Source organism: Falco rusticolus, chromosome 8 (genome assembly GCF_015220075.1).
Source record: "Falco rusticolus isolate bFalRus1 chromosome 8, bFalRus1.pri, whole genome shotgun sequence".
NCBI classification, from domain to species: Eukaryota; Metazoa; Chordata; class Aves; order Falconiformes; family Falconidae; genus Falco; species Falco rusticolus.
The window spans coordinates 54,426,535-54,438,567 of NC_051194.1; the positions used below are offsets into that span (position 1 = coordinate 54,426,535).

Below are 12,033 nucleotides of genomic sequence, written 5' to 3' on the forward strand. Positions count from 1 at the left end.
AAATTCAGCTGGTGAAATGTTGTCCATGTTGCATTTCAAGTGGTTGATGTTAGTTGTGAATTCCTGAAGGAATTACTTATGGTCAGCTTTGTGATGCCCTCCTTGGGCCCTCCATCCACTTTGGTTGCTAATGCCTAAAAGGGAGCTAGCGAACAGCACCTAACTTCTGCCTTTGAGAAACCAAAGGGGAGTACTATCGTATCCCCTATGAGCATCTTGGGAACTTCCTGCACCCAAAGCTGGAATGGTACTAGAATACACTACAAATTACTGATGGAAATCTGGTGCTTTGCCTAAGAAATCCTCCATGAAAAGTGGCAGGTTAAAGACATTCATGAGCTGACACTAGCAGCAAAATGACAAAATTCCTGAGAAGAACCAACTGGGGTTTTTTTAATTTCTTTTTAGTAAATACTCAAAGGACCAAATGTGTTTCGATTAAGCTCTTGAAATGGAATGAGGCTTTCCAATTATTCTAGAAACTAGAGTTTCTAGACATAAGTACTGTGAATTGTCAACTAGAAGAACTGAATTCACCAACAGATGAAGGATCTTTCCTGTCTTGAGGACAGCACCTATGTAAAGCACAAAGGATGAACAATGGTCTAAATATCTTATAACAGCCATTTGCAACTAAACAACAATGGTATTGAAATAGATGGATAAAGACAATCTTACCTGAGACACAAAGCATTGAGATACAGCTCAGAAAAGCTTATGTCAACACTCATTGAGTAAAACTCTTTTCAGGATAATGAGAATGAACGGGTTCATAATGCTAAAAATAGCTCCAGGTTTTTTCCTACCGTGAAGAACTGGAGCCGGAATCAACTTCTCCCTCCTGATGGGAAACAGACTGTTCTCAGGTAAACATGGTAACTGCAGGTTCTTGCCCCCCCATGCACATTGGATTGACACCTCCTCCCCCCCAAAAAAGGATAAAAAGCACTGCAGTCACGACAATGACCAGCCACCAACATGATTATACCCTCAAGTTAAATGCAATCAGTATACTGTGATATAGGCAAAACAAAACCATTTTTCCCATTCATCAGTGCATAACAGAACCTGATAACATCTACAGTTTAAGCATTAAGAATATCACACAAGAAGAGTCTTTCCAGGTCAGTAGAAGTCTTCACTATGAAAAATAAGCCACAGGAGAGGAAACGAGTGTTCTCTCACCCACATGATCACATGATTTCTGGAAAGCACTAAGAGTCAATTCCTGAGGACAGAAAGGCATTTCAAAGAATGTAAATCCACTTAGCAGAAATAGAAATGGATGTTAACTTTGTTTCTTTTGTCGAGGTGAAAGGCAATCCAAAAAGCCTTAAAGTGGTAAACCTCAGAAAACTGCAAATCTCAGCAGCTGCGCTGGTGATAATCAATTTACCTTTGTCACCCAGAAGAAAAAGTGCAGCCTTTTTACCCATAAAGACAAATCTTAGGGTAGTTGGAGAAATGAAGAAAACCATTCCAAGCTGAAGATAATGACAAATTCAACTAAGAGACAGCCAGTCCTCATTGCAATGTTAATTCAAGCTATTGCTTCAGCCTTTACAAACAGACAAGAGTCTTCTACTTAAACTAGGTAGTACTTTAACTCTGAGCTTGCTGGCCCAGCAGCACAGTTCAAACAGCAGTGATCCTCACAGTGCCAATGCTGCAAGGCCTTAGCTAATGTACATCGCTAACCTTGTCACCGTTGCTGCCCGACTGCTGTTCAGCAGTAAGAACATAAAAAAGGGAGGGAAAAAACCAACCCACAAATAAAGGGTTGCACTGAGTCAGACTATAGATGATCTACCCAGTCTCCTGCCTCTTCGCAGTGGCCAAGATAACAGTCTTACAACAGGGCAGGCAGGCATGGAGGGAGCAGTGCTTCTCCAGAATACACCCTCAGCTGCCAGCAACAGCAGCTTGGGGATTTCCTGCGCCAAAGGTGGTGCCTTTGTATTTAATAATCCTCCGTGGATTTTTTGTCAGTGCAATAGAACAACCCGAGTAGGCCTTAAGTGGAAAGATAACTTCAGGAATTCAAAAGCCACAGGAAGAAATAAAGGTAGAAGACTGACAGGCAGTTGGAAACTTGAATGTCCCTGGCAAGAAAGAAAAAGAAAAACTTCACAGAGAAGCTCGGTCCAAGTTTTACATTATCCACTACCCTTCAAGAATCAAGAGTTTCTCATCAGTTTTTCTTTTTCAGTTCATGTAATCACAAGATAAGAATCCCAGAGGCAGAGCTATTATCATCTAGGAGAGGAATGTGGATTCTCCTACGCTGGGAAGAGGCAAAAATGCTGTTTTTTCATCAAAATATTTCAAAGGGAGAATAATTCTTTTGCAAACTCAAATATTTAAGGTGATACTAACTTAGCTGGCAAGTCATCACACTTTGGTTGGACTTTGGTACAGTATTTACCATTCTGACAAAATGTAAAATAAAATTAAAACTAGTTCTTACTTTGCACTTTTTCTCTTCTCTGATTTCCAGGCCTACAGACTTTAACGGAACACAGCAGCGATTTGATACAACCACGCTATACTGAAGCTTCCCCAACTGAAGCTGTAACATGTAACAGGTCACAGCTCTCTTCCAATTAAGATGGAGCTTCCTTGATTTCTTCTGAACATTATGCTTTTCAAGAAACAGACTAAGAAATATGTTAAGTGTTTATTTTTCCTCAAACACCAGTGTCACTCTTAAGTCTTTCTGGACACTCCCTAACGGCAGAAAGTATAAGAGATCAGGAAACACAAAACCAGTCCTGACTTAAAGTGCTAGAAATACAGGTGCTATGAAGCTCCTACCCAGCTCCTGCATTTGTGTGAAGCTCTGTTCCATGTGTCACTGTCCTGACTGTCACTTCCTAACAGTCCTTAAGACATACTCCATTCTTTCCAGCTGTAGGAAGGTGAAAGCAGCTGTCCTTTCACTGCTTGCTAAAATGTCTTGACCAAAGAGATTGCGTTAATAATGTAGCAAGGTAAGAGGGGGGGGGGGGGGGGGGGCGGGAAGAAAACCAAAAGAGGCTGTACCATCAGAGATTTTCAAACCTACAATAGGTTATGCTGACAGGAGCTGGGCCAATGCAAGACAATATTAATGTTATTAATTTCCCTCTGGTTCTTCTTGAAAAAGATACCAGCAACAATAAAAACACCACTGTTAGCTTCACTCAGAGTAGCAAAATAACTGCAGTAAGTAAATTAACATTTTTAAAATTATAATTCAAAGAATGAAACTTTTTCAGTATATAATCCCCAAATATTGGATGGCTTGACACTTGCATCAGGTGTTCATTTTTACTATTGATCACATCACAGTGGACTTCAAGATCCTAACATCGACTAATTCTTAATAACTCCAGAATAAAATTAAAATTATTTCCATACCATCCAAAAATATCATTAACAGCACTGCTAACACTATTTGATTTACAGCACCAACTGAGTATTGAATAATTAGCAGTACTAATGTAATGCAAACTGATAGAGTGCAGTACAAAATCTAGCTCTCTACAGTCTAGTAACCATTCCTTAAATGCTGTAATTAGGAGAAGTGCTTACTTTCTGTCTGGCCCCTGCCAAACCTAGTTCACACAGGTAGTCCTGCTCATTTCAGTAGGACTATCCATTGAGTGAGGTTACTCACACAAGAAGGAATCTGCAGGTCTAGACCCTTCCATCTTGATTTATAAGCATGAAGCACATGAGTCTAGCAGGAATTTAACACTTACGCTTCCACTGTTGTTCTTACAGTCTGTTCCTCACCATCTTCATCTGAGCTGCTACATGTTGCATCAGAGTCCAGATCCTTCTCCACACGAGACAGCAGCCCTCCAGTAGAAAGTGCAAACCCCCGGACTTCACCTGGTGCAATGCTAACTCCGTTCTGTATGTCCGTACTCAAACTACTCTCCAAAGTAGTCGTGCTGTTTTCATGCCAACCTTCAGTGCACCTGAGGGAGCTACCGCTCAAAAATCTGGTTGGCTCACGGAAAACCTTCATTCTTTGTAGCTGATGTTTCACGAAGCATTTCAGCTGCTGATCACAGTGTTTGATAACATGCTTTGCCAGGAGCATTTGTAAACGTTTCTGAGTTCTTTTGGCGCGACTGATTTCCATTTGTTGCTTAGTGACACACTGGAGTAAGCGAGCACACACCTCCTCTGGGGTGCAGCTCAAAATCCCTTCTGAAGGCCCATGAAGAATTTGGTGTAATAAATCCCCTTTTATTGTTTCAGCGCAGACTTCCAAAGCCCTACCCAAAAAACCATTCTTCTTGTACCATTTACCATTTAAAAGCTGCATTTCTTCTGCACTACTGGATTCAGTTACACTTGAATCCAAAAGTCTCTGCATTTCTGCCAAATTCGGAGATGTGGTCTCTGAAAATGTTTCCCCTTTGACCTGTTCCTCAGGTTCTGAATGACTAATCTGACCAAATGATGTGTCAGCACCATTATGTAATGACTTTCTCATCTTGGAGCAACTGGGCTCTCCCGCTTTCATTTGCTTACCGGTTTTGTTGCTAAACGCAGAATTTGTACTCATTAACAAGACAGACTGATAGTGCTTGGAGGATGGTGGAGAACCATAATTCTGCACACTGAAGATATCATTCCTGAGGTTGGGCTCAGCAGTGGGGAACCCCAGGACTGAGCAAGTAATCTGTGCGATGGAGTCCTCTTTTATCTTCTCTTCCACTGCTCTGGAATTTTCCATGCACAAAGCTGTATCAGACTCCATAGCTCTAGAGGACAAAGAAGGTGACAAGTGGATACCATGACCTTTTGTTGCTGCCTCTCTGAGGGCTGGTGTCATTATAACTACGGTAGGTAGTTTACAGCAAACCTGAAAATAACACGGGCCACGTAAATTTCTCATTTTCATGACACAGTACAAATACAACAACTCTGTCAGATATTTCATTCTTTTGACATTATTCAAAGATCCCATAAAAAAATGACATTGTCTAAAGAACATGGATAGACTATGGTCCCTACCAAGTCAAACAAGAATGAATACTCTTTCTGTTTTTTCTTTATTTCATTCAGAGATTGTTTCATGTGCAATGAAAGCCTTTACCTCTCAGGGGAGCGAGTGTTCATACCTCACTGCATTCCTGATCCTATCAGTCTGAGAAATAAGACTCACAAAGTTCAAGACTGTCATTTAACCTTGCCCAAACTGGAAAACATGACCATAAGCCATGTGACCAGAAGGATGGATTTTAAAATATGTGTGCGAGTGTATGTGTAAGTACATGCACACACAGAGATGCACATGCACAAATTCCCACCCCAGAACTCTGGCTGGGTTTTACTTTAATCTGCTCTGAAGATAAGTTACTTTTTGAGTTGTGTTTAGTTTTCATTCCAGTTTGGGGTTTTTTAATACTTAAATGAGTCAGCACCAACAGTATCACAGAAATGGGAGCTATGCAGCAGCTACCTATTACAAGTTCAGCAAAGCTGAACACCTACCACATGATGAAACACTCTGAAATAAACTGAGAGGCACTATTGGGAGAAATGTATTTAATGTAAATCTACATAAAAGGAAGCATTTGATGAATTAATTTACTATATATTCTCACAAACACACTTTAGAAACCAATCATCAAGACTAATGCCTTAAAACCAGAGAGCTGTAAGTTCTAATTGTTACCTAAAAAAAAAAAAAAATATCATTCCCATGCCTTTATATCCAGTTTTATTCATCAGGCACTGCCTGCATAATGCACAGACAATATTCTTTGATAACAATTTCAGTAAAGACAAACACTCTTCCTTTACAAACCCTTTTGCCTGTGGCTTGCCACAGCTTAGAGGAAGGGTTCCCAAACTGTGGGATCAAAAGACCAGTGTCAGCCTTTACCACTTCTTGTCAGCAGCTATACTGCTATGTCATGCTGTATCTATTCCACAGCCTACAGAGCAGGAATCACTGCCTTAATGCTGTACTTGCAGCTTTGTTTAGGAGATGGTTAAATAGACCCTATGAAAGATCTAATTGAACACAGCCTGGAGAAGCCTGAAAGATAAGCTACTGTCAGTTCTTCGTTAAGAAGCTAGAGACAAAACTAGAAGCAGTAAGAGAGTACTAACAAAAGTGAGTGCAGCACAGTAATTCCACAGTAAATTCTCTATTTAACTGGTGTACTAGTTGAGCAGTGTTTCCACTGCCGTCCTTTTAAAGTCTTCAGTTTCTTTGATCTCCACAGCAACTGCCTAGCTCAGCAATTTTCAATGCGCAGATCCCATAAGGGGTCAATGATTCTGAGACTGCCATGTATGGGTCTTAAGAAAAGAAAACTCCCTGTCTGAAGCCTTAGCTTGTTTATAACTACAGGTTTCACACCGAAGGTGGAAACATTCAAAGGGAGGTGTGGAAACCTAAGGAGCTGAGAAGTACCAGTCTGGATACTTTCTCCTTAACCCTAAAAACACAAAGAAAAACAAAGAGCCACATGCTCCAGTACTGCCTAGACAGTCTCCATATGCTTTATTCACCTTTCATTGCTTCACATATACTTCAACCATAAGGTTTTCACCTCTGTACATTATCTACCCAGCACCACAGGGACCAGGCTTGGTGGTCCTGATGCTAATTCTAAACGATGCTATTAAAATCCTCAGGATTTTAACTTTTATCAATGAGCCAGTAACTTCAAACTATAGAGGAGTTCAGCACAAAATCCTCCCCGGTGGACAGCTGTTCAGTAAGAGCCCTGTTACTAGCATCAGAGAGAGAAAGGCACTGACAAGATCTGGAGCTCCAAATCACAAAGGCTCTGGTGATTCGGCAATGCTCTCGGCATCTGGCTGACTTGTGGAGTTGTGTCTTTCCACTCTTTTAAGACCTAGCAGTAACAAGAATTTTTAAATTCAAAGGAGTATGGATTCAGACACCTATGCCCATGCCCCTGCCCCCACCCCCCTCCCCAACGTATGGCAAATAACTATAGTAACTCAAAGTGATTTAGAATGGCTAAAATATAAGGGGGAGAGAATTGAAGCCCACACTTTCTCTGGGAGGTTTCTACGGACTCAGGGGAATCCCCATGTTAGATCTGTCCCTGGGAACTCCAAGGAGCTCTCTCAGAAAAACACTGTCAGCCTGATATCTACATACACTGAGCCATGAGTTTATAACTATTCCAATTTCACCATCTACCTTACCTAGCCCAAGTGGTTTAACAGTCATAGATTGCTACTCCTGAAAGGCAGGAAACATTCACACATAGCAGAGCTGCTGCTCAAGCAAACAAGAAGTTTGGAGATGTGGATCTCATACCTATATGAAGATGAAGGCTATTCAAAAAACTAGCAGCACAAAACTTTCAATGTGCTGTGTTTTAACTTGATCATAGTCCCTCAAATACTACATACCCTTCTGGTACAGTTTCAAATTTCCTAAATTGCAATTACTACAATTAGCAAATTATTTTAAGGGATTTGAGTTTGGGGGACTTCCCCCCCCCCCCCCCCCTTATAAGGGAAAGAGGTGAAGAAATCAAAGTACCCTCTGACTGAACCACAAACATTAAAGAGCACCAACAAACCACCAATTAGGAGCTCCTGTCAAAAGATGCTTAAATTACAACATAGCTAAAAAAATAAATAAAATGCTTTTGAAGAAAAATTGCTCAATTAACTCCTTACTCAGCAACCTGCAAACTTCACACAATGTTTCTGCCCTGAAGATAGTCATGTGAGACACTTCAGGTGTGTTGCTCTCACTTCAGTGGCATCAAAAAGACTTTATAAAGGCTGGTACTGTCCCAGTCTCCAGTTCTTGGCATTTCTGCAAGTTCACCCCCACCCACCACCACACAGAGTCATTGGTATATGAGCAAAAACAAAGTATCAGCTGCAAAAACTTTTTTTTTTTTTTGTACAAGTACTTGGCTCCACAAGAATTGTACAATTTTCATTTTGACACATTTAATTTCATTTTGGTAGAAAGCAGAAAAAATAATTTCACTCCACCTTTATTGGAAGTGAACTTCCAGAGCCAAACCTATAATTTGCTGGGGGGAAAAGCTGGGGGTGGGAAGTGCAGAGGGACAGAAGATAAGTACTGCAACATGGTATTTAGGAACACTCTGTATTTTTATTCTGGGAAAAGCTTTTTTGTCATAGGTAAACCATTTCAAGGATTTTTTCCATTGTGTACTACTTGAGGTTTCAAAACCAGAACAGCTGAAATGCTACTAAACTGGCAAAGATTTTGCTTTTCATCTGCTGAATATGTACTCTGCTTGAAAGACTAAGAAGTATCGTAAAAAGAAAAGCTGACGTAAAATAAGTACCAGGGAAGGGAAGAAACAAGTACCAGACACGCACAGTGCAGCAACTGATGTTTAAAGTGACTTTACGCTTATCCTCCCCTAATGCCTTAATTACCCAGGGGGATATAGCTGGGAATTGCAGTTTACCATAGCTCAAGCGCTCCTGCACCCCGCACCCCACTCCCTTCTCTGGCCACAACTACAGGTCCCTAATTCCCCAAGGACCCCTGCTCCTCTAGCCCTCCTCTCCCCTCCCCCCTGCTACCTCTGTTTACTTTCTTAGTCCTTACCCAACACCTCCACATTACACCCTTCTCTACCAGACTTACCTCAACGGAATTTGCCTAAATCCTGAAACTAGTGTCTTCATGTTGGTAACTAGCAGCACCCTATTAAAATAAACACAACAAAACCCAACCACAAACCTGCCTGCACACAGGGTGGCATTCCCTTCCCAGCTTTTGTTTATAGTCCTTTTCACTTTTTGACTCTTCCCCCCTTGCATAACACTATCACTTTTGTTACACAACACTGCAGACAATGTTCTGGGGGATTTTTGCTGGGGGGAAGGCGGGTAGGATTGTTTTGTCTTTTAGTGGATTTCTGTTTGTGATCTTTTCGTTTTCAATGACAATAAAACTACATTTGCATGAGGGTTTGTAAGGCTCCTCTGTACCAGCCTTCTTTCCTTGTAAATTGAGTTGTGTTTCCTCATCCCAAACACCTGAAGCTTTCCTGCTAATAATGAGATTCCTGGAGATCAGGAGGAGCTTTTTACATTTACTATTTCAGATCCAGGGGCCTACAAATAACATTTCAAATTAATACAGCTGTTTCCAGTTTATTCATAGATTATCAGTGTTTCAGATAAGTGCACTTCCAATGTTTATTCCTTGTCTAGAAGGCATTTCAAAAGCAAAGCAAAGTAACTGGCAGCAGACAGCATCTGGTGAAACACCCAAAATCAAGCTTAGCTAGAATGTTCAAAAATACTGTATTTCAAACTGCCAAGAGTTGCTTTAAGGCCTCTTAGAGGAAACCTGCAGATGAGATGGCAGCTACATGAGCAAGCCTGATCTGCCTACAACACAACTGACAAAACCTGGTTCCCTACAGCTTTGTGTTGTTTGCCCCGTAATCCCTAGCTCCTCTTGGACAGCCTTCCTGATAATCGCTGGACAAAAATAAAGCAGTGCTCTGGCAGACAAGCACTACTGTGGCACTGCCTTAGCTGTGCTGCCAGGACTGAGAGCCACCGCCGAGCTGAGCATGCAGGCGCTGACTTTGGCCAGCTTCTCCAAGCCTTGCCTGGTGGGAGGCATCCACTTGGGTATACTTTACCTACCTCTCCCAATTTTTCACAAAACTTACATGATCATAATAATTTCTAAGAATAGAGAGAACAGCTCAGTAGCATAATCTGCATTTTCTCACAGAATAGCTTGCAGCAATGACTGCAAAAGAGATATTGGTCCCACTGGGTATGTCCTGGTTAGGAGTATGAAAGCAAAAGGAAAAAAGTCCACATTTAACACACCTGGGACTAGCCTTTAAGAAAAAAAAAAAAAACATCTCAGTAGGCAGCTTTTGTTTTCAGTTCAAAAGCAGCCCAGTTACTCATGACGTGTATTTAAGCATTTTAGTATTTTGTTCTATTAATAGATTGGAAAAAAAAAAACACAAAACCCAAACAGGATTACATGGGGAGTCTCAGCTTTCAGCAGCATTCACTGCAGGCAGTACTGTATAGATGAAACTGCAAACTCCAGTGTTTTGCACTCCCCAGAAAATATAAGCACAAATTCCTCCTCTTTGGAAAAAAAACCCCACAACCCAACAAAACATGTGCACACCTAAAAAGTATCTCTCTTTGAACAGTAAGAGAACTCAATTTAATACAGACCACCCAAACAGTTTTAATCGTAAAAAACCATCAAAAAGCACATACTTCAAGTGGAGCTCATTAGTATTCATTTATGATAAAATCCATGACTCATTAAAATCTCTGAACAGAGTTGTTTTTCTCCCTGTTCATAAATGCTTCTGAACAGAGAATCATATATTATTTCCAAGTTTATTACCATACCATCAACTAATTCCTGTTCAGTCTATAATACCATATATTAGTAACATAACATCTCAAGTAGTTTTTAACATGTGCTAAACAAACACATTTTGTAGTATATGACAGGTGCCTCTGTTAAGTAGGTTGTACATATGTCTCTAATATAAGTATCTGTAATACCTTTAGATCCATTGTAAAGTCCATATCTACATTTCAGTTACCCTTTTGAATTTCAGTCTTTGAAGAGAGGGCCATAAAAACTGGTCTTAAACAAGACCCATTCAGCTCTCAGACACTAATTAAGATGACTGGAATTTAAACTCCCCAAAACATTTACAGGATTTCACAATGTGGACCAATAAGGAAGGACAATCCTAAGGCACACAGACTAGCCCTCTGAGTTGGTAGAGCTACTAGCATTATAACCATGCTTTATCCAATTTAATTTTTAATACCTTATTTTTATTAAATTAAGCACAAAAAGGGGGAAATATCTAGCCTTTGACAAAGAGCAGACTGTAGTCATCTGTATTTTATTTTAATTTTTAACCGGTTACTTTGTTTCCCATTGTTGATGAGTATCAAGTACCTCAGTCACTGCTACACTTTATTTTGGGAAACGCTTCAGCATTTTGCAACCGCAGAGCTGATACACAAAGTGGATTAAAAGACCAGCTCAAGACCACACAGGAAACCTCAAGGAAGGCTGAGGGTCGCACCTGGATCTGAGCCGCTGTCCAGAGCTTTGCTATCTACTTTATCTAAAGTATTCAGTTTCATGAGTGAGTGGTCTGGGAAGCCAGCTCGGTCAGGGTCACTCGAAGGCAAAGGAATCTGTGGCAATCTTTAGATCAGAAGGAAATTTTAACTCAGGAATGAAAAAAAAAAAAAATCGCACATGAAAAGGCAGGCTAAAGCTTTCCACCCACTGGCTCAAACATTAAAAATAGGGCCAGGCGGTACAACATTGCGTGCCCGCAGCCCGCCGGCGCTGCACAGCAGCCGGCACCTCGGGCCGGCGGCACCGCGGCCAGAAGCCAGGGTCGGCCGGTCGGGCGGGCAGCGACGCTCGCACGGTGAAGCGGGGGGCAGGCGGGACCCCCCCGGGGAGCCCCGCTGGGAGCCGGCGGAGGGAGCTACCGTCCGCCGCGCCGCGCCCCGCCCCCGCGCCCCGCCCCGCGCCCAGGCCGTTCGCCCCCCCGCCCCGCCCCCACCCCAGTCTCCTCCTCACGCATGCGCGCCAGCGCTGGCGGCGCCACAGCCGCTCCCGCCGCGGGAACCAACCGCCGCCCGGCCCCGGTTCCCCCCCCCCCCCGCCGCCCCTTACCCTCGCCCTCACCGCACCGCTCCCCGCTGGCGCGCAGCGGCTGCCTCGCCACCCGCCCCCGGCCGCCCTGCGGAGCCCCGCGCTTGCCTCCGCCCGCCGGCTTCTCCACAGCGGCGCTGCCACCTCCAGCCCGCGCGGCGCCCGGCGCGGCTCCCAGTGCCGCGGTTGAAGAGTCCGCGCCCAGCTAAAGCGCAGCTCGGCGGGCGGGGCGGGGCCTCCCCGCGCAGGGGGAGGGGGCCGCGCCGCTCAGGGGAGGAGCGCGGCCAATCCGCCGCGCCCGGGGGCGGGGCTCTGCGCGGGGGCGACCGCCCGCCATTGGCTGGGCGCCTGACGCGGGG

At 43.1% G+C, this 12,033-nt stretch overlaps 1 protein-coding gene across 8 annotated transcripts in view; it reads right to left on the minus strand.

The window, feature by feature from the left end:
• KANSL1L (KAT8 regulatory NSL complex subunit 1 like) overlaps nucleotides 1-11,911 on the minus strand; it is a 67,593-nt gene extending 55,682 nt beyond the window's left edge. For 5 of the 8 annotated variants that reach the window (XR_005105694.1, XR_005105698.1, XR_005105695.1 and 2 more), the window contains exons 1-2: nucleotides 11,783-11,903; nucleotides 3,744-4,861 (exon numbers count right to left, since the gene is read on the minus strand). Coding sequence is in view for 2 of the 8 variants with exons in the window: in XM_037396961.1 (XP_037252858.1) it covers nucleotides 3,744-4,831 (1,088 nt within the window). In the remaining 6 variants the exon portion in view is untranslated. Of the gene's footprint in view, nucleotides 1-3,743; nucleotides 4,862-11,695; nucleotides 11,718-11,782 lie in introns of those variants that run through there. The other 3 variants (XR_005105696.1, XR_005105697.1, XM_037396962.1) reach the window with 3 other exon arrangements.
• Between the last annotated feature and the right edge of the window lie 122 nt (nucleotides 11,912-12,033).